Here is a 21910-nt window from a genome sequence, read left to right as displayed (position 1 = left end):
TTGAAAGACGGTTAAAAATTAATTGTTTAATAAATATTTTATCTTGTAAACAACAATAACATCTATTACTTACTTATTATTAGAAAATCAACCTCAAAATGTCATTGGTCGTGTTTATACTGCCTAAGGTAATTAATTAATATAAATTATAACATGAATGATGGTGTCTACTTTGGCTTTGGGACTGTTTAAACTAATACCATCTGTGTTCGTACGGTTTACATATTGCAATCGACAGGATTACGGTATCAACAGTAATTATTCCTGCGTTCTATGCCTACTTTCAAAACAGTACTTTATAAATAACAATAATAAATGAAGATTTACATTTACATTATAAAACACAGTCACAACTGGTAAATAATGGAATGGACCCCTTGTTACATACATACCTTATTATGCAGATTAGCAGTTATGTCTATCACAGCTCTTTTTCACAAAATTTAATTTTAAAGTGTACCTGAAAGAGAACAAAATATACAATGTAACATTATTATAAGTACCTAATTTAGATTTTTAATACCTGTCAGCCTATCACAAACGTTTTATGAAATCAATTTCTAACAATATTATTATCAGGTAAGTATTGCATTGAGACCCTAACCCTGTTGAAAAATTGTTGCACTAATGTAGTCTCAGGCTATCCGGCCATATATGGTCCCATCCCATCTAGTCCCATCCCACTCTAAGTACACAAACTCAAATAAATTGGAGCCTGGCTTTACCCCGGGTATTTTTAGCAACAGTGCCGATGGAGTATTGTGGAAACAAAAGCACAGTTTTTAATAGCAATGCCTCAAGCGTCACACTATCGAGTCGAAATATTCTAGCAGGCACTAAGGTATACAAGAGTTTTGACCCGTATATAAAGATTTAGTTATAAACGGCAGAAGGCATAGTTAAAACAAACATAAACTTATACAACATTATACCTAATATGTAACTGGACTCTTGAATTTCATTACTTCAATTGTTTGTAGTTCAGGTGGCCTCCTGAGCCATATGAGTCACGCAAGTCACACCGGCCTATTTCATTAATTTATTACTGCTACTCCTACCTATCTGTATTTATAAGAAATATAATTCGGTACGTGGAAAATAGATACTTTTTCTGCTATTTAGAAAATTAAGCCACCAAACAATGACTTGCCTATAATTATTATGCTAACTTTTGCACAAAACTTCTCTATCTCTTACTTTTAGGTACCAAATTTAACAAATACATAAGTACTCTGTATCTAGCGTGCTTGCTTTCGGGTCTAAAATACTTTCTTTATGTATAAAATAATAATAGTTAAGTTACCTAATCGAGTCAGTTGCCGGCGGCGGCGGTGGCGTAGCGGTTAGAGAGCGTCTCCGCGGAGATGCGCGTGAACTCGTCCTGCATGGCATCCTGCGTCTTCTTCATCAGGCTCTCCAGGTCGTCCTTCGACAGACCCTCCGTCTCGATGATCGGCAGCAGGCTTATTATCACCTCACCTGGAATACAGTCGATATTGGACGAGTTAGCTTAAAAGGAAGGTAAGATCGGGGTAGGTTTTTCAGTGTAAGTACACCTGCCTATGCTGAAAGCGGGTGACTCAGGTCAGGTTTGGATTCCACGAATTTCTATCAGTCTTTCATTCGTAGTTCAGTCAAGGAGGTACCTCTATTACACGCTTATAGTCACCAGTCCCTTTCGACCACGCTCTTATCTGATCAATAACACTCATATAATGACGACAACGTAGCTAGCTAGTATATCTCCAGAACAAAGTATTTTTCCGTAAATAAAATAACATAACATGCTTCTACAAATACGAATAGATTGTCACAGTAAGTGCTTACATAAAAGGGTCGTAAAATGTAATGTTTGATTAAGTACCACATTGTGATTTAAACCTTCGAATGACCGCGGTTATATCATAGCACTCGTATGAGTTTATTTATTTCGTAACGCCAGCACATCTTGTGCTTACCAAGGGCTCGGCAATGTTGTGATTATAGGTAGGTACATAATACCTAGATGGTATCTTGACCTCACTGCCCACTACATTTGACCTTCAAAATGTCCACGTGTACAAATGTTAACTTATTGCACAGTAACTGCATTAAGTAATTAATTGTTTTGTTGGGTAGGTTAGTACTTTTAGACATCCCGGAACAGAGACGGTGTCACAATGGGACTAAGAATGGGACCCATTGTATTAGAGTTACTAACAAAACTAAGTACCTACAACTAGGTAGCTTCCACCTACACTAATGTTCAAATACGAAAGTAGGTCCATTCCACCATACCTTAGCAGATAACACCACTATCTGGTTAGTTAGGTTCATTATTTCGTAATGACCACACTACGGCTGCCACTAATCTTGTCAACACAAAAGATTATTGTTGTTGTAATGTACCTATACTTACACCTAACTACTGAAATGGTCGTAAATAGTAATGCTCTTTTATGACGGATACGTAGGTATTTGTTTACTCATTGCAGGAGGCAGGCCACACACATTACTCATGATGTGACAACTATATAGTCTCTACATTGTTGACGAAGGACGAGGATAATAAAATCTTGCTTACTATACAGAATGTTGCAAAAAGATTATACTAAGCCGAAACTTGCGTATGCAGCATGTTATATCTAAGCCCGAAAATGAAATCTAGCTTAGATATTCGGGCTAAGATATAACATGCTGCACTCGTAGATTTCGGCTTTATCCTTTATGCAACATCCTGTAGATAAATGTTAACCAGAAACTTTTCACCAAGCGTCCAGAATACTTTTAACGTCCAGCAACAAGTGCAAACTGACCTGATCCGAAGCGTTTCCTCTCCGAGTCGAGGAAGTGGTACTTGGAGACGACGACGGGCTGGATGGCGGCGCGCGCGTCCATGGCCACGTGGAAGGCTCCCTTGCGGAAGGGGAGCAGACGGTCGCCGCAGTGCCGCGTGCCTTCGGGGAACAGCAGCAACTTGCGCTGGAAACCATAAAGATAGGGACTTTAGTATTAGAACTAAGTATTGGAAGGGTCATCGGGAAGCTTCGAGTAAGTAAGTACATATTAATACATAGTTATATGATGCGATCTACCTATTACCTATTTCTTTTATAGGTTTTGATTGCGAATATTTTGGTTAGTACATATACATAGGTACTTATGCGAAAATCTAACCAACAATGTCAACAAAATCAACCAATAATAATATCTAGGTCAATCTTTAGTGACGTCTTTAGAAGATAACCCAATAGTGTGACGTATAATATTATCAAATTTATTGACCGTTCCGATAGTTTATGTTCAAAATACAACTAATGTTAATTAATGATTAATGGCACTTAGAGAACTATACTCGTAATAATATGTACTTTCCTACCAAGACCTATACATACGTAACGTATCATGTAAATTTGATTAACCTAGGTTCTTACTGTAACAAATGAAACCACATAAAAATACTGACCAATTTTAATGAATGAATGACTAATACTTACTACTAGTTAACTAACGTAAAACCATACGGGAGTAGAATTAAATTAATTAAAAAAAACTATTTTCTTAGCGAGTTGGACTCGGCGGTAAAACTAGTACTTACTTATAAACAAATAACACGAGCATAGATAGATAATCTTTAGATTTTGAACCGGATATTCTATCACTTTAACATACAGGGTGTCCCAAAAGTCAACGTCATCCCTTAAAGGGCTGATAGGTCAGCTCATGAGAGGCCAGAATATCACAATATGACCTTAGTAAAAACTCGATAATTTTCGAGATATTGACACTTTTATAAATTTGCTGAAAATCGACACCTTGGATCAGTTTTTTGCGTGCCGCCGGTACAAAAATCCATATTGTTAGAATTTGTTTGGTGCTGCATCACCCTGTATAGCCCTGCTATTGATCGCAGTCAAAAAAAATATCGAGTAATGCTGTATGTTTAAAAAAAACACGGTTTTCAAAGTCATAAAAGGCAATCGTTTTTTTTTATAAACAACTTTGACTCTACATACTGTAAAAAAAATATACCACGCAAACCTGGCACCTTATTTGAAAAGATTGCTCATTTAATGCAGTTTCCAAAATGGTATGAAACGTTGCTATTGTTTCAATTAACAAAAAAGTTATTGCTATTTTAGTACAAAACGACCTCGATGTAAAATTGTTTGAAGGAAATTTATCTGACTGAATTTATTAAGGGTAAGTCATGTTGGAATGAGTAAAAGTAAAATAGGTGGTGTGGCCAGGAGTGGGAAAAGAGACAACGTTGTCACAGAATAAAAAAAAACGCATTTTGAGTATCTTTCTCGAAAAAAGTGGACAAAAGCAACTCCACATTCCCCATAAATGTAGCGCATGGTAACGTATATTCCTGAGTAGTGCTAATGTGTGATATTGTACAAGTAAAACGCTTACACATGTACATTGTACACCCACAGTATCCAAAAAAGGGACAGATCAGTTTGTCATTAATATTACCTCTAATTACTTTTTATTTATTTTAAAGTTATTGTTAAACAAAACCAAACTCTCAAAATTATGATTATGACCATTAATGAGTATTATTTTTTGCTGATTATGTACTTAATATAATAATGTGGTGTTATAATGTTGAGAAATAAAAATAAAAGTCACCTAAATGATTGTTTTTTTTTAAAATAAGGTGTAAAAAACGCAAATTATGTTTTATAAGAGTTTTTGTAAGTTTTTTCTTAGCTATTTTTGCGTCATCTAGGTTGCCACGGCTGACCCCACCACCTATTTTACTTTTACTTTTTCCAACATGACTTACCCTTAATAAATTCAGTCAGATAAATTTCCTTCAAACAATTTTACATCGAGGTCGTTTTGTACTAACATAGCAATAACTTTTTTGTTAATTGAAACAATAGCAACGTTTCATACCATTTTGGAAACTGCATTAAATGAGCAATCTTTTCAAATAAGGTGCCAGGTTTGCGTTGTATATTTTTTTTACAGTATGTAGAGTCAAAGTTGTTTATAAAAAAATACGATTACCTTTTATGACTTTGAAAACCGTGTTTTTTTTAAACATACAGCATTACTCGATTTTTTTTTGACTGCGATCAATAGCAGGGCTATACAGGGTGATGCAACACCAAACAAATTCTAACAATATGGATTTTTGTACCGGCGGCACGCAAAAAACTGATCCAAGGTGTCGATTTTCAACAAATTTATAATAGTGTCAATATCTCGAAAATTATCGAGTTTTTACTAAGGTCATATTGTGATATTCTGGCCTCTCATGAGCTGACCTATCAGCCCTTTAAGGGATGACGTTGACTTTTGGGACACCCTGTATATGGCTAGGTAGGTATAGTGCTTATCAAGTTATCGCATATAGCAATATAAATAAACACTAGGAGCTTACCTACTATGGATAGTTTACATGAGTATGAACCTAACTATCTACGTAATATAGTGATAAGTACAGGCAAATCTGACCTACTGTTACCTATCTACACAACCTCTAAGATCATGGTTATGGTTAAACATAATAATTGTACCAAGATGAATCAGCGTGTATAAAACGCTGCACTTGAGGCTTAGAGGAAACAACTGACGATCAAGAGTCAAGAGTGACGTCATCGTCATCGCTACGATCTAAGTGCACGCACTTTGTCACATCAGCATCAAAGGTCACTATATCAAGGCCCATTGCAACACCCGGTTTTTTTAAACTAAGTACCTACCTAGCTAGGTACTTACAGACTTCAATTAGCAGGTACATCACGTTGCGCGGGCGCTTCTCGGGTGATAATATGATTGTTGATACCATGTACCATACCACTGATTAGATGAGTCAGATCTTTAGATGAAGCTCTTAATTGCTGACGTTGTCTTGCAATATACTCGTAAGTATTTTTCGCTGGGAGTGCGACTGTGCGTTAGTCATATTATTAGTGTAAGTACTACATACTCTGTTAATAATTAAATGCTTGATGTTTGAGATATATGACATGATGTAGCGCATATTATACTAGTGAACAAGTCGAACGCAGGTCAATGTTTACTTAGTTAGATGCACGTCTATGTAATAAGCACACCCATAGTAACCTTCAGCTTCCTACACTGAGCCACATCTGCTAGAGATCAGAAATTAGCTGTAAAAGTAATTTTCCAGTAAGTAACTTGCTTCAAACATAGCACATGTTAGTGTTCTTATATTGGTAGGTGTGTCGGTTATATTTTGCAAGGTAAAGTTAAAAATTTGAACATTTATTTATATTTTAAATCTACTACTTACATAAATATCTGTATCACACACATCCGTAGACGCACGCAAATGCATCCACACACGAAACCACCAAAGATCCCCAAAATTACTCCCTCTACCCAGTGCAGTGGAGGCATAAACGCGATTCACACACTGCCTCCGCATCACGCTCCGCTTTGCACGAATGACATGAACGCACGTAGATGCATTTTCAGTGTGATGAACTTCATATCACACGAGAAGGCTCTTTTCGTGCATCTTTCGTGATCCAAAAGGGACCAATAAAACGTCATCTACTTTATTCTACTATCCTTAAGTACCTTCTGCTGCTGTATAGCGTCAGTCTGCTTATTGAGCGCGTCGCGGGCGCTGCGGGCGCCGCGGTCCACGAACACCGTGCCCCACAGCCAGGCGGCCGTGCCGAAGGGCGCCGCGTACTGGATGGAGCGCTTGGACACCACCGTGCAGCGCTCCAGCAGCGGCCACAGCACCGCCAGCACTGGAACCAGGAGGATATGGGGTGTTTATAGAGCTAATGAGCTAAGGCTGCGAGCTACGTTCCACTTTTGAAACGTTGCCTAAGGGAACTTCGGGATAGCAAATAAGTTTCTACATAGGGTTTTTGCAACACCCTGTATAATCTGTCTTTAAACCAATATCTGCCCCAGCCGGATGAAAAGGTATAAAAGTGTTATAGCTGTTAACTTCAGAACTATCAACTTGTTTGCATTAGGACATAACTGTACCTATGGATGGATTTAGTGGGCCTCTAGCATCTTAGTAGAATCACATAAATATAATAATTAGCTACTTACTGCTAGTTTATCTAATTTATAGCAGGTAGGCATTCAACTTTTGCATGAACATCGGACTTTTATATACCTACTTACAGAGTAGATACGAAGGTATTAAGAGATTAGCTTGCATTATATAAAAAATACTTTCTGGGGTACTTATCCCACACAAGGTGATTTATCATTAGGTAGGTATATAGGTACCTACTCATTATCAATCAAAATGAAATTACATACCTTGGCTTATTATAAAACATTTTGACATGAAAATTATAGGTACTTTATTATTATCTATGTTATCAGCTCATCATCATTAAATTCATTATTTTATGCCTATCATTACTTATAGTTACAGGGAAGTATGGCTTTGTATATTGTCAATCCAATCCAAATACAGTTCAGCCACTATGGCCACTAATGAGGGATCCCAATGAACAGATTGAATATATATGCAGCTGATGGTAGCACAAAAAAGTAAAGATTGTCTGGCAGATATCGTTTTTAGTGATAAAACCGCCTTTTGTACCCTAATTAAGTTAAGTACTTACTAGTTAATTTTATTATTCTTTTTTGGTGTAAAAATAAAGTGTATTCTATCTATCTATCTAACACTCACCATAGAGGTCCAGTCCGCTCTGGTGGTTGATGAGCACGACGGCGCCGCGCGAGTTGTCCACGTGCTCCAGCCCGCGCACCGTCCAGCGGATGCCCAGCACGCGCGCGCTCAGCCGCAGCAGCGCCGCCGGGATCCTGTGCGGAGGAGGGTGCTTTATGAAACTTGTCGATAGAAACAACTGTTTATTTGTGTACCTACACAGCTATGCTACAAACATAATTTGTTGTAGAAATTATCACTAGAAATTTACTTAAGTTTGTAAATAAGTTTGGAAACCTTTGAGTGTACCTACTTACTGCTGATTATACTGACTGCATATTTTAAAAATAAATTAAGTACCTAACTAATAATTACGCTATTTTGTATGATAGCGTAGGTAGTTAACTACCTTTACTATTCGAGTAAAATCCATAGAATCCCGTATAAGTAACACAATTACAGATAACCATGAAAAGAAAACGCACATGATGATTATAGCTCGTTTGTCTCGTTACCAAGACACATTGGATGATGTTTGTTTAGTTAACTAATTGACAAATCGTCACTATTTTTAGCGCTATTATTACATTATGTAAGTACCTACCTACTGTTGCATTAGGATATCTGGATACGATTGGATTTTCTTTAGAGTGTCGCTGACAAATACAACTACAACAGGGATAGGGTTTCAGATACAACAATCAGGGATAGGGTTTGTCACCGTGGTGAAAAGATTAAAATGCCAGTTAGATTAGCGCCAGTCGCTCTGTTTATAGTCTATCGTATTGCCTCCACAACACGTATGCGGAGGCATCTGCAGATGGCATCTTGGACGCATCTGCGGACGGAACGCCTCCACTACACCTTGCGGATGCATCCGCAGACATAGAGAAGTGTATCCGCATACGAACGAATCTCCACCAAACTATTTCGTAAATACCCTCATAAAATAAATTGTCAATCTAAATAAGTTAAGTAAGTACCCACGATTCACACGATTGATAAAGTAAGTAGGTACCTATATATTTAAATGATCCACCTAATTCTTTACGAATTATAATAAAAAATTGTAGTTTGAAAGTAGGTAAGTAAGTATGCCTATATTTTATCTACTATTATGCAAACAAATTCACTATTGTTCAGTAGGTAGGTAGATACAACGATATGTGCTAACGAGATAGGTACTTTGACTTGCCTACCTACTTAAAATGGACTAAGTATTTTTACCTATGTTTAACAAACAAATAAATGATTTGATGATTTTGCGGGCACATCCAAATGGCAATAGGCCCGCCCCCTATTACATTGGGACTAACATACACTCTGGCGAAAAGTGGGTGCAGCAATGCACCTCTGCCTACCCCGCAAGGGAGTACTTTAGTACAAGGCGTGAATGCGTGTGTGTGTGTGATTTTGATTTGATGATTTGATGATTTAAAGTTTTGTATAAAATTAGACCTCTTTTCTGGTTTCACTTTCCATGATACTAACCAGTAACCACAAATTATCCATCGGACTGTCCAGTACAAACACATTTTTATTGTACTCACAAGGCATTCTTGGGACTGAAGGGTTTGATCAGCATGAGCGGTATGGGCGCCGTGGCGAATATCATGGAGCACACCAGGAACAGGGTAAACTGTGGAATATTCATTCAAATGTTAAGTAAATATGTTATGTTGTACCTAAGTACTTATAGAAATACATTTATGTCTACATTCTGCCACAGCACATTAATGCGATCTCTTCTAGGCTACATTTGGTGTGGCATACTTACCTATAATAGTAGGCAACCAAATAATATTAAGGTTAGTGTTTAATAACAACAATTAATTCATAAATTGAGATATATTTACCTTAATATAATATCTTGCTATGCTACTTATTGTGAATAAAATGATGAGAAGCGCCATCACGCAGCCGAATATCACGTTAGCCGACATGTTTACTGCACTGCCCGTACCTGAAATAAATGTAGGTGAGTAACTCTATTAATTAATACCTACAGGTGCAATAAAATAAATAACACTTAATTTCTTAATTATTATAAAACCTACCTATCTCGAACCCAGTAACCAAAACGCTGATCAAAGTTAACCGCCGGTTAACTATTGTTTAATTAATGAAGTAGATAATTTACGATAACATTGATAGATGTTATAACTACATATAAGTACTTAAAGTATTTCAAGAACTTCAGTCAATGTTGATCGTTAATATATTTATAGTAACTATATTGACGGTCAAATTTAATCAGTCTTTTTGAAACCGGCCCCTAATCTCTTTCTTTTTATCAAATTCACACATAAATATGTCAATATTTATCATTTTGTGAACATGATCGTTGCGTAGACAAGTATTTCATTTTGTGTAAGTAAGTACCTAGGTAGGCATAACGTTTGGGGGTTTGCTGCTTATTACAACCACTTTGGCACACACTCTCAGTGGTAGGCAGAGCGTAATATTTTTTATACTAGTTACACTTTCCTATAAGTACTATTTTTATACGATATAGGATACTAGGTAGGTAATGTGTGTAGATAGGCACCGCCGTAGTAGGTGGAAACTTAACTGACTGAAAAATTATTAACTTTAAATTAGCTCAAAACTACTAAATAAGAGCAATACCCATAGTGTTATACTTTGAACATACTAGAAGGACGTCAATTTATATAGTTTACTTTTACGTTGTGGTAAAAACATTGGGTGATATCACATATCAAAGGTCATAATAATAGAGGTGCCTACCTAGGTACATATAGTGCAAAAAATTATGATCACATTAAGTGTAACTAGATACATACACACGGTCCAGGTCTAGGTAGGTATACCTACCTTTCATTTCGTTAAGTACTTTAAAAAATAAAAAGGATCATGAAAAAAACGTTTGTGGCACACTCTAAAGTCCGACCGCTGAATCGCTGCCGAAGAGGCACAAATATGTTCAGCAGTGGGTAGGTAAGTACACCTACTATTCTAACATTTACATTATTATACCTTATAGTTAGTTAGAAAAGTTACTTAGATAAAGTTTTAGTTGTTGCTAGCATATATATATACGAACATCTCTATTGGGTGTTAACTCTACCTTTACTTTACCTACCTTTACTTATTTAACTCTACCTTTACATTTGGCGGTATCATTTTCGGATGATCTGAAATCTCCGTTGCTACGTCTGTGGGTCATAAATAATGTTACCGATAATAAGTAGGTAACTACTATGGAATGACAAGTTATTTGTGTCCCTTTGTACCTTAGCTTAACATACGGAACCTAAGTACCTAACTATAACTTAACTGCAAGTACCTACCTACCTACACAAAATTAACATACAATTAGCATAAGATAAGACTCACCGTCGACGAAAATAAAATAGGAATAAAGGAAGACAGCACTGGAGCTATGAGCTCGTCACATCGATGTAGGAAGTGTCGCGAGCGGCCGAGCCTCCTGCACGGACGTCCAGCGCGCCCCGGCTACCAACAATGACTGATTGCAGCCGTCCTCTGCTCGCCAGCACAGCCACTGACACTCACAATGCGATGAATTGATGTAACAAATACCTACTAATGCATTACACTACTATACCGGTAGGTACTGGTACAGTGATAAATATCAAAGTGCCAATCGCTGGTCACTGGTCAGCCAGTTAGGGATAATGCCCGGATCTCCGACTCGCGAATTGATGGACATTATTATTCAATCACATTAGAATATACTAACTCGTATAGCTTGGCTGCGATGTCCCACCGCGTTTTAGCACGACTGAGCTAATGGAATGGCGATACTTAATAACAAAAATGTGTCTGTAGCTAGTTGTGTATTAGCGATTTTTAATAAACATACCTCTTTATCAGTAGTTTCACCTCTGACTGGCTCTGACCTCTCAGCAGTAAGCACACACTTACACAAATACCCATCATATGTAGGTGTGTACATATTATATGTATACTTAAATAAATACTCCGATAAGTATATTTTAAGAAAACATAGCACACAGTACCTAGTTATATTTTTAGTAAGTATAGAAATTGTTGTTCCTACTGAATTATTTTGTATCAGCACTTATCATATTTATCAACAAATGCATTAAGTATTGCTAAATGATCCAAATACAGTTTACAAAATCATTAAGGTAGGTAGGTACTGATTATTGTGTAGGTAAGCAAACTTATCTGAAAGACTTCCTTTAGATAAAGTAAATATTTCAAGTAAGGACAACAAGTCATTATGACATAATATAAGATTTTGTTAAATAATTATAATCTGGGGTAAAATTAAAACCAGTCTTTGGAACAATGAGTTTTATTATAATTATTACACTTTACAATAAAATTGATTATAATATCTACAAGTAGGTAATAAATAAATATAAAAATACTTTCATATTTATGTGTTTATAAAACTTGATGTTTTACTTTAAAGTGGTAATGAAGTAGAATACTTAATACTCAGCGTGAACTGTAATTTGTGCTTAGTCAGAGTTATTTCATGCAATTTTTCACTTTATGGGACAAACTTATTTAATTTCATGTGCACTTAGTAATCAAAACATGTAAAGCCTACATACACAATACATGTAGAAATATCTCAATAAATTAAATCCACTATCACATTTAGTAAGTATAGTGTAAGAACATTAAAACATTTTCTTTTTCATTGCAGTATACCTCTCCGTGTACTCATTATATCCTTCAAGTAAAGCCAGCTGTTTTATCTCAAACAAATTACCTTCTAAGTTGATTGTGTGACATTTTGAATCTCTCAATAAGCTTGGACTAATGGCATCCAAACTCAAACAGTTTTCATCTAATTTCAATATTTTTAATCTTGGTGCGTTGTGTAAATCATCACTAATGACAGAAATTTCATTTTGACTTAAATTTAATTCAGCAACATAGAGCTCGTTCATTCCCTTTGGTATTTCTACCAATTTATTGTTAGACATTTCTAGCACTTCCAAATTTTTCAATCCCAACAGCTGTGTAGGGAAGGTAGTAAAGTGGTTACTGTTTAAATAGAGCTTCTTCAAATTAGTCAGATTGCTAGTTGAAGGAGGCAGTGACTTGATCTGGTTGTTAGATGCATTAAGGAGATCCAACTTCTTCAAATCTCCTATACAATCCGGGAGACTTTCCAGTTTGTTGCCTTGTATATTAAGCTGCTTTAGTAATTTAAATTTATTCATGTTGTCAGGTAAACACGCAATTTTGTTCTTTGAAATATCCAGGTTCCGCAAAACTTCACATAGATTCATCACTTCAGGTGGAATTTCTTTAAGCTTGTGATCCGAGACCTGCAAAACCCCCGTCTTTGAAGCGGTCTCATAATGAGGTTTAAGACCAGCGTTTCCCATTTTTTCTCTATTATATATGTATAAACTAGGGGAAAGGTAAATACGCGTAAAATAAACAAAACAAGGATTTAGTTTTTCACTATTGAACTGTCAATGTCAAGTCAAGTTGTCAAGAAACTGGGTGTGTGTCTGTGGTACTCTCACAGACACAAATCTATGTATCTTAAGTAAAACACAGATCTAAAATATCGGTTTTAAGGCGCCGACACATTAGCGGATGCGGCTTACGGACGCGGCTGTAATTTGGGACGGTCCATGCTAAATCGCTCTCGGACGTCTGAAAGCTAAAGGTCATCCCAAGGTTACGTCCGTGACTTACGTCCGATAGTTTGAACAGCGTAGTGTACCTACCTTACCTAGATACCTTTAAGTCGCGGCTGACAGCCGCGTCTGTAAGCCGCGCCCGCTAGTGTGTCGGCTTCTTAACTTATCGGCAAGAACCTATCGTAAGAACATTATTATTCTGAGAAACGAAACCTACAATATTCTGTGGACTTGGTAATGATGTGGCAACACAGTGAACACAGTGCAATGTTTTTTTTTTTACAAAAAAAAGTAAAATAGCTGCTGATAGTAGAATTAAATTTTAAAATGTTTAAAAATATTAAGTCAGCTAATTATTAGGAAAATTTAGGTGTTTATGTGTGAAATTTAAAGTTATTGTTGTGTCCGGCAATCAGTGAAATTGTATTATTTATGTATTTTTAACATTTTGTGTTTGCCGCGGGAAAACGGCAGACGTTTGACGGCTGTAATGGCCGCAATAGCGCCAATGTCCTACGCGTTTTATTAGATATTCTCATTATTCAATGGTGTTAAGATGTTATTATTTAGCTGATGATTGCAAGCTGAGATGGATATAAACGCTGGTAAGCTTAGATAATTTTATTCATGAAGAATTGGTTTAGTGGAGGCGACTCTACACGCCTTAAATTCTTCGTCAAATGCTTCTCAGAATCCCTAAAATCAAAGCATTGGCTAAATCTAGTAAACTCAGCTGATAAGAACACATTACCTTTGTACATTACTGAAACCCTACGAAATAATTCGTCATGTTAATGTAATACCTGTAAAAATATTCACATAAATGCCCCTTGCGGTTTTCTCAGTATTGTTCTACGTATGGTTTACGTTACGAACACAGGCATTCAGACGTACAAATTCAATTTTATCTCGTTTTTGGAGTGGTCTATGTTCAATAAATGTCTTACAAATGAATAGAAAGAAAGAAAATGTTTATTCAGTGCTATTGTTACTATTGCTCACTCCAGTAAAAGCTACTGTAGCTAGAAATGATATATTCTAATATTATAATAAGTAAGTAGCTTGCTATGCAAGAATAATATTAGTTATTTTAATTCAGGTTTTTTACTCATATATAAATTCTATACTGACTCATAATAATCCCCTTTTATTTGTGCTGCCTTGGATAAACTGAATTTGAAGTGAGTATTCTTTCAACTAACTTGGCTTTACAACAGCAGTTGTGACAAAGACAACTACACTATAGTAATCCAATAAATACACAGGTGTGACCCAAAATCCTTTGGTATGATGGCAGAATTTATTTACTAGACATAAACATATAAGGGCTTAGGGCTTTAGAAGAAAGTGGAATTTGGGAAGGCCATTATATGCCAGTTAATGTTATAATTAATGAAATTTGTTGAAATATCACTGTTATGGTTATAATGATTAATCTTTATACTAAAAGTATCAAATAGAGAGAGTGCTCCTCATGTACCTATGTAATTAACTAATTAATTATACAGACTCCCATTGACAATTATACTGAAATTCCTTTAAATGACCTTAAAAATAAGTTTTTGAATGATTCCTGAAACTGTCTTAGAAATTTTGTTCTTAAAAAATATGACTTGCAGAATAATTTACAAATATTTTCATTTCTAGAGGTATCAACACAATTGTCCTTGATCGATGTCCTCCTAAGCGACCTTGACAAGACAATTGCACCATGTGCAACTGAAAAGCATGAGAAAAAGGAGGAAGAAACCCAGGATGCCATGCCAGACTCAACCACTAGCACGGAGAAAACTAACACAAACCCATTCCAATGTGGAGATGATGTCCTTGTGCCAAATAAGGATGGACGATACTACTTAGGTTTGTGTAATAATTGGTTCTATTGAGGCTATATTTGGCAAACCAAATCTAATATTTAGTAAATGCTGAACTTATCACCTTGCTATTACATTTTGAGTATAACATGGTTCTCAAATAGCTTTCCACACCTTGCTTGAGTCATTCCATTAGAACTCACCTCAGCTGCTCCTCTTCACTCACCATTACAACGGATAAATTTTATTGGCAAAAGGTACTATAGTGGAATTGAGCAGCAGCAATGACAATGACTCGTGCGAAGTGGGGTCCGGCGTGGCGCGCTGCCTCGTCAAGTTCGGCGACGGCACGCACGCGTGGGCGCCGGTGGCCACGCTCAAGCTGCTGGTGGCGCCGCCGGCGGACGACGGCCGCATCATGTGCGTGGTGTGCAAGCGCCGCGAGGGGCCCGCCTCGCCCGCCGCCGCCGCCAACGCTGTGGTGGCCTGTGACATGTGCGGCCGCGGGTACCACGCCAAATGCCACACGCCGCCTGTGGACAACTGGATCAATGGTTTGTGGATTCTGTCGTTCGTTTAGTGCTTTATTTGCTTGACATAACACACACAAGATCATTAGTACACGATTTTCAAAGTAGATAGGTAATTTAGTTTATCATTAATTCCACAATCATAAAGCATAGGTTACATATCTGTCAACAAGCTCTCTATATTACCTTACTGCTTTTGAGTGTAGAGCCCACAGTTGGTGTTTGTATCTACACTAGTAAAAGTTAGAATGGCATTAGCAAAACTGAAAAGGATAAAGGAGTGTTCTATTTAAAAATATATAACTTTGTAATCGTAATTTATAGGCACTTAATAAAAAAAAACTTTTAATAAAATATCTCTATCCCTGCTCATCGACCAAACGACCGTGTGGAGGTCTTGTTACCATGCAGCCTACGCTCCATAAACACATGACACACGCCAATCGTAAATATTTACATAACAAAACAAAGTTGAGGGTACCCTTATCCTCCCGTAATTTTTATCTCCAAAACATTAACAACAACAACTCTCAGTCTGCAACCAGCCTCGAACATGTTAACAAACACGCAATGCTCGTTGTACTACGCAGGCGCGTCGTGGCACTGCAAGCGCTGCACGGACCAGCGGTACCGCGTGGCGGCGGCGGAGAATCGCGCGCTCAAGCGCAGCGACCTGTTCCGGCTGAAGGGCGGCCAGCAGCGGCGCCAGCAGCAGGAGCTCACGCCGCCCTGCGATGTGAGTTACCGCCCTTTTATCAGCAGTGGAGATAGTTAAAGCTTCAAATTCAAAATCATTTATTTACATGAACATATGTACACAAAGATGTTACAGAAAAACAGAGAAGACCTGCTACATTCTACTCTTGTAGGGCGTGCAAACATATTATTAGTGTGAAAGGGTGAGAGCTTACCACAAAGCTTTGCCTTTTGCCAGGAGTGGTGATATTCATATTAAAGTTTACCAAAAAGTTCGAATCCTTTTGCCAGCCGTGGAGATGTAGAAAAGCTTGCCACATTTATATACATATTTGACAAGATGAAATGGTGACTACTTATTGGAGTCTAATATGCTTTATACATTAAGGAATGAAGCTGCAGTTTTTCTGTTTGTTTATATGTAAGTGCTATGTTTTGAAGCCGCGTGAGCCCGTGCTCGTGACCCTCATTGAAATCATGTTATTATTCAATGTTTATATTGTTACAAAGTAGCAACTGATGGTTTAGTTACGACAGTTACCTTTGCTCATTAGAGGGAATGGCGCAGATATAAAATAGATATCCCCAGAGGAGACGTGACAAAAATAACAGGTCACAATTTATTATTATTGATAAGCTGTCTGCTATCCTACTATGGAGAAACAATCTAGGTTAAAGAATATGCTTCTATTCCACATGTACACTGCACCCAATTTAAATCTCTTATTCCATCCTTCCAAAGGTTGTCTGGAACAAATCGCTTTTAGTGATAAGACCGCCTTTCAAGTGACAACTTGTTAATTTTATTATTATTTTTTGGCATACTTACAAATGAAATGGTTTAATTCTATCTATGTATGTATGTTGTTGTTTTCAGACGGCGTCGACGACGTCCTCGGCCGCGTCGGACGCCGGCAAGGAGGCGGACGAGGCGCACTGCTACTGCGGCGAGAAGAGCGACTGGCTGGCTCAGGTACGGGGTCGTTCACTCATGTCCCGGTTCTTGTTTCTGTCCAGGTTACGTCGGTTAGTTTATGACCAAGTCGTCGTGAATTACAGGGACATCCAGTAGTTTAGGAAACGGGTAACGCGTCCCGGCTACGCCCCACGATTAGCGCTGCTGCGCTATGTAGGCTCTGCTTGAAGACTCGAAGGTTCGGAAGGTATATTGCTTGTGGAAGAGATGATAATAGATTTCCAAAGGATAGAATGTGTATTTGTAACCTTTTTGAAAGGTAAACTCATTTTGGATATTTTCACTTGTTTTGTCATTGAGAAATTGTCAAATGGTCAAATCACAAATACTCATATGTCGCAATTTTCATGAAATCTATAACTTTTAGTGAATTTGGTTATTATTTATTTCTCTGAAATGAGTGTTTTATCAACTGATAATTGGCCAAATGAGGTAACCAAATAAACAACAAGTACAGGGCAAACTGTATCAGTAATTCGGTTTTAGGCAGTCCAGTGCACCACCAATCTCCATCAATCATTCAAGTTGATTCTATTCGTATGTTTTACTACTTACAATTTACAATAATAACTACCAAGCCATCAGCAGATAAGTATATGGTAGACAGTAAACAAGCAAACTTTGAGGAAGATAAGAAAGTGCTTACAAATGAAAACATACACATTCAAAGTAATTGATTACAAAGTTAAAGCTTACCATTACCATGCGCAATAGCTACTACATACTAATATCATTTCATTATGATTTAATATATTAATATTTATTTGCAGATGTTGTTATGCTGCCGATGCTCGCGTTGGTTTCATCAAAGATGTGTATCGAGCTTACAGTATCCATTATACGCAGGAGATAAGTAAGTACAATTGTACACATGCCTTATTCAACCACTAAAGATAATCACATTCGGCGTCAGCAAAAGCTATTCCGGCTTTGACCCAATATAATTTGCAAAAACGTTACAATTATTGAAAAGAGGCGTATTTTCTCGATGCTCACAACCACACTCTTTTTCTGATGGATACAGCCATACGAAGCACGACCATTGTCTGTCGCTCGTCGGTCTCCCTTATTGAATGAACGAATTCATAAATTGAATCACTTTTAGAATGAGATATTATTAATATAATAATAATCGTAAAATATAAATTAGCACGCCCCCACCACCACTACCTGTCAACAACAATTTCCCTCCCAGACTGTACATATTCGCGTGTTCGCTGTGCAACGGCGGCGCGGAGTACCTGCGGCGGCTGGAGCTCTGCTGGCTGGAGCTGGCGCACCTGGCGCTGTACAACCTCACCGCGTACAACGCGCCCAACTACTTCGACCTGGACGACGTGGTCATGCCGTACATCATGGACAACTGGCACGCGCTGCAGCTGCCCGAGAAGGTTAGATAATTATGTTTAGCGGCTTCATCGGTTTATCGACCCCCTATAATAAGGTACAGGCCCCCTCCAAATTCGGCCATGATCCACACTATTCCACAGTCCAAATTATCGCCAATGTTACTACAGTTTCGTGATCCATATCCCAGTGTTGTCAACTTTAGTTCTGTTACGAACGTCTACGTTCCAGATACCTTATATGACGCGCTCCGTGGCTTTAATTACTTGCAGATCTTATTGGCTTTCAATGTCTTGAAACAGCCTGTTTTAAAAACCTATACCATCCACTCACTCAGATGTGGAGAACGCCAGTGAACGAGCGGCGCGAGCGCATCCTGACGGCGCTGACGTCGTCGCGCAAGCGGTTCAAGTGCGGGCGCGAGATGAAGAAGCGCGCCACCATCTGGGGCCTGCGCCTGCGCCGCCCGCCCGCGCCGCCCGTGCAGCTCGCCGCCCTCGGACAGGTGCGATTATTCACCAACTTCTCGCATCTATTTTCTTGATAAATTATGAATCTGTCAGATACAAATTTATGAACATGCATTTAAGAATTGAATGATAATTTTAGTCTGAATTCTAATGCTGCTGTTAGAATTTAAGTGTTACATTTATGTTCGCTTATAAGCCCTCAGTTATGTTATGATAATGATGCTGACAAAAAATTTAACGATACGACTTTTTTATGTTCAGGTGAAAAGTGGAGAGCCTCTGACTGACGAGATCGTGCGCGAGTACGCGCCGCGCCTGCGCTTCCTGCCGCGCGCCGCCTCGCCGCGCCGCCGCGCCAGCGCCGACGACATGTAAGACTACTAACTACATATATAGCCAGCCGTTCAATTAGAATAACATATACAACATCATTAACAAGTTTATATAACTAATTTATTTCACCTTAAATTTTCAGGTCTCCTACCAGTAGCAAAAACGATAAAAGTTCCTATAAAACTCAAAATATGATAGTGCCTGTCGACGGCCACTGGCTGAACCTGATGATGGGGAAGAGATTTCACGAAAATCTCAACTCAAATTCAAACTCTGAAAATGACTCGACCAGTTCCTACGAATCTGCCAAGCCAGTGGAGCCGGGCGGCTCGCCCGCGCCCGCCTCGCCCGGGAACTCCGATACCAAAGAAGGAAACTCAAAGAAGCTGTCTGATGTGACCGACTCACCGACGAAGGAAGCTACGCCTAGTTACGAAACCCCACCTGTGCCATCCCTTAGTACTTCATTAAGTCCTTGTTCCACTAATATAGAAAATATACTAAAAGAAAAGGAAAACGTTACGAACATTGAAACACCTGTGACCAATGTCGTCCATGATAATCCTATTATGAACATGGAAATATCGAAGCTGTCCACTAAAAATATAATAGAACATTCCAAAATAATGTCCCTACAGCACATGGACAGTGCTCTTCCCTATAGCAATCTCTTGAGTCATGACATGGAGTCGTCGGGGGACGAGTCTTCCAGCAGGGGCACCTTGGACGCGATCATTCCGCCGCTCAAAGACTTCCAGGGCAAAAATAATCCTTTCCTCATGCAGAGCTATACAGGAAAAGCAAACGGCAAACAAAATGGGCGGAAACACAATTTTAACTACAGACTATCTTTGCCTGGACAGCTGAATCCACTAATGGGCCCACTGATACGGCCCATGAAAAGAAAATTGAGTGAGAAAGATATCATAATAGGACCAAATGGGGAAGTTAAACGTAGGAAATATAGGAGGCCTAAGAAGTATTTACAAAACCAAGTTAATAATGTAAGTAAAAATATTAGATTCTTATTAGAATTTATGCTTACCTACTCTCAGAAGTTTACAATCGTAAGCCCCTGTTCCACAATGTCTGGTTAGTCGCTACCTGTCGGGTAAAATACATGCTGTCACTGTCTAAAAAATAATAACAGAAAGTGACAGCATGTATTTTATCCGTCAGGTAGCCACTAACCAGACATTGTGGAACAGACCCTTAATATAATTTTATTTAATTTCAGTTAAACAAATCGTGTCCGCTGCCCGAAGACGCGTCGAAGTCGGCGGCGCCGCCGGGCGAGGGCGCCGGCAACGCGCAACCCTCACAGAAGGCGCTGAACAACGTCAAGTTCCATGGTAGAAGACTGAGACAACGGCAAGAGAAGAATTATTACGAAAACTCTCGTCGTTCTAGTAATAGTAACAACAGTAGTAGTAATAATAATAGCGTGAAGAGTCTCCAGCTGAGCCCGCACAAGGCGGACGGCGGCGCGGCGCAGGCGCAGCAGCTGTCGGCGCTCAAGACCTCCGTGCAGGAGTACTTCCGCGCCGGACAGACGTTCCGCGTGCTGGCCCGCCGCCGCGCGCCCGGCGCGCCGCCCGCCTACCTCATACAGTGGGACTCCAGCTCGTGAATTTATTTAATTATACATATATGTGTATGTACTAATAATATATAAGTGCTTGTCTGTAGACTAAATCGTTGTACAGTACGGTCAAGGAATGTGATATATTATTATTGAAATTCAAATCTGTATTTTTATTTATTTTCAAACTGCGAGGTAGGTATTTAGAGGATAGTTTTTGACATGAGAAGAAAGCACTCACCAAAAAGGGGTCACTCATAAGACACAAAGAAAGCATTTTATTCTATTCACCTGGCTCTCTCGAATGGAACCTATTTGCATATCCCCAGAGTCTAAACTGCCTTCCTAAGCTTGGACCGTTTCCCACCATGCTGATAGACTGGCGGGTTGGCTAGATGTGCTAAATCTAGATATGCAGGTTTCCTTACGATGTTTTCCTTCACCGTATACATTGTCCTTAAATTCAAGGAACTCATTGGTACATGTCAGCGACAGGATTCGAACCCGCATCTCTGGCATGAGAAGCGGGCGCTTACTCGACTGAGCTACCACCGCTCTCATGCACTCAAGAAGGCATTTCAGGACCTTATTTCGCAAAGGTAGAAGTTATTTAATTAATCGAATATATTTTATTCAGAAACGGCCTTTTTTCTAGATTCCAGGAAGTAGGCTCAAAAAAACTTAATGCATGACGAGGGGGGTAGCCTTGGCAGTTTTGGGAAAAGCGCTTTTCAAACGAAGGAGTTGGAGAGGATGAGAGGATAGTAGTACAAAAAAAAATACTACTCGTGCTAATTAACTGTGACACCTGACTGACAAAACTAAAGGTCATATTAACTAGCTCTACCCTTCGCGACCCCTGGTTCATGTTGGTCAGGTGCACAGTTAATTCGCACGAGTAGTAGGTACTTTAGTAAACGTTATTCCTT

General features: G+C 38.5%; 3 protein-coding genes across 6 annotated transcripts; 1 reads left to right on the top strand and 2 right to left on the bottom strand.

Annotated features, from left to right (window-relative positions):
• Positions 1-11: 11 nt before the first annotated feature.
• LOC105385375 (1-acyl-sn-glycerol-3-phosphate acyltransferase alpha) lies at positions 12-11628 on the bottom strand. 4 transcript variants are annotated; one of them, XM_038107879.2, is made up of 8 exons: positions 11460-11628; positions 9469-9575; positions 9163-9251; positions 7634-7767; positions 6544-6722; positions 2796-2961; positions 1304-1479; positions 12-460 (listed from the first exon to the last, which is right to left on the bottom strand). In XM_038107879.2, exons 2-7 carry the CDS (start codon positions 9553-9555, stop codon positions 1313-1315), a joined length of 822 nt encoding a protein of 273 aa, XP_037963807.2. In that variant the 5' UTR covers positions 9556-9575; positions 11460-11628; the 3' UTR covers positions 12-460; positions 1304-1312. The 4 variants fall into 4 exon arrangements, with proteins under 4 accessions (XP_037963807.2, XP_037963806.2, XP_048481691.1 ...); XM_038107878.2 differs by lacking the exon at positions 11460-11628 and adding an exon at positions 11337-11364; XM_048625734.1 differs by lacking the exon at positions 11460-11628 and adding an exon at positions 10964-11141.
• A 274-nt stretch (positions 11629-11902) lies between these two features.
• LOC125489581 (leucine-rich repeat-containing protein 57-like) lies at positions 11903-13077 on the bottom strand. The gene has a single exon (XM_048625735.1). It carries the CDS (start codon positions 12967-12969, stop codon positions 12253-12255), a length of 717 nt encoding a protein of 238 aa, XP_048481692.1. The 5' UTR covers positions 12970-13077; the 3' UTR covers positions 11903-12252.
• Positions 13078-13507: 430 nt separating this feature from the next.
• On the top strand, positions 13508-21145 carry LOC105385373 (polycomb protein Pcl). Its single transcript, XM_038108341.2, has 11 exons — positions 13508-13838; positions 14881-15093; positions 15305-15601; positions 16168-16313; positions 17151-17246; positions 18020-18102; positions 18445-18640; positions 18934-19101; positions 19328-19437; positions 19542-20403; positions 20637-21145. The coding sequence occupies exons 1-11, from the start codon at positions 13823-13825 to the stop codon at positions 21027-21029; spliced, it is 2580 nt and encodes an 859-aa protein (XP_037964269.2). The 5' UTR covers positions 13508-13822; the 3' UTR covers positions 21030-21145.
• Positions 21146-21910: the final 765 nt, after the last annotated feature.

The sequence above is a fragment of the Plutella xylostella genome, chromosome 15 (genome assembly GCF_932276165.1).
Source record: "Plutella xylostella chromosome 15, ilPluXylo3.1, whole genome shotgun sequence".
Lineage (NCBI taxonomy): Eukaryota > Metazoa > Arthropoda > Insecta > Lepidoptera > Plutellidae > Plutella > Plutella xylostella.
This window is presented reverse-complemented; position numbering and strand designations above follow the sequence as displayed.

Excerpts from the sequence above, each read along its gene's own strand:
- LOC125489581 (XM_048625735.1), bottom strand. The coding sequence starts at position 12,969 with ATGGGAAACGCTGGTCTTAAACCTCATTATGAGACCGCTTCAAAGACG.
- LOC105385373 (XM_038108341.2), top strand. Across the intron at positions 19,438-19,541 it reads CGCGCCAGCGCCGACGACAT|GTCTCCTACCAGTAGCAAAA; the intron begins GTAAGACTACTA and ends TTAAATTTTCAG. Across the intron at positions 20,404-20,636 it reads TACAAAACCAAGTTAATAAT|TTAAACAAATCGTGTCCGCT; the intron begins GTAAGTAAAAAT and ends ATTTAATTTCAG.
- LOC105385375 (XM_038107879.2), bottom strand. The coding sequence starts at position 9,555 with ATGTCGGCTAACGTGATATTCGGCTGCGTGATGGCGCTTCTCATCATT. Across the intron at positions 6,723-7,633 it reads GAGCGGACTGGACCTCTATG|TGCTGGCGGTGCTGTGGCCG; the intron begins GTGAGTGTTAGA and ends TCCTGGTTCCAG. Across the intron at positions 1,480-2,795 it reads GAGGAAACGCTTCGGATCAG|GTGAGGTGATAATAAGCCTG; the intron begins GTCAGTTTGCAC and ends ACTGTATTCCAG.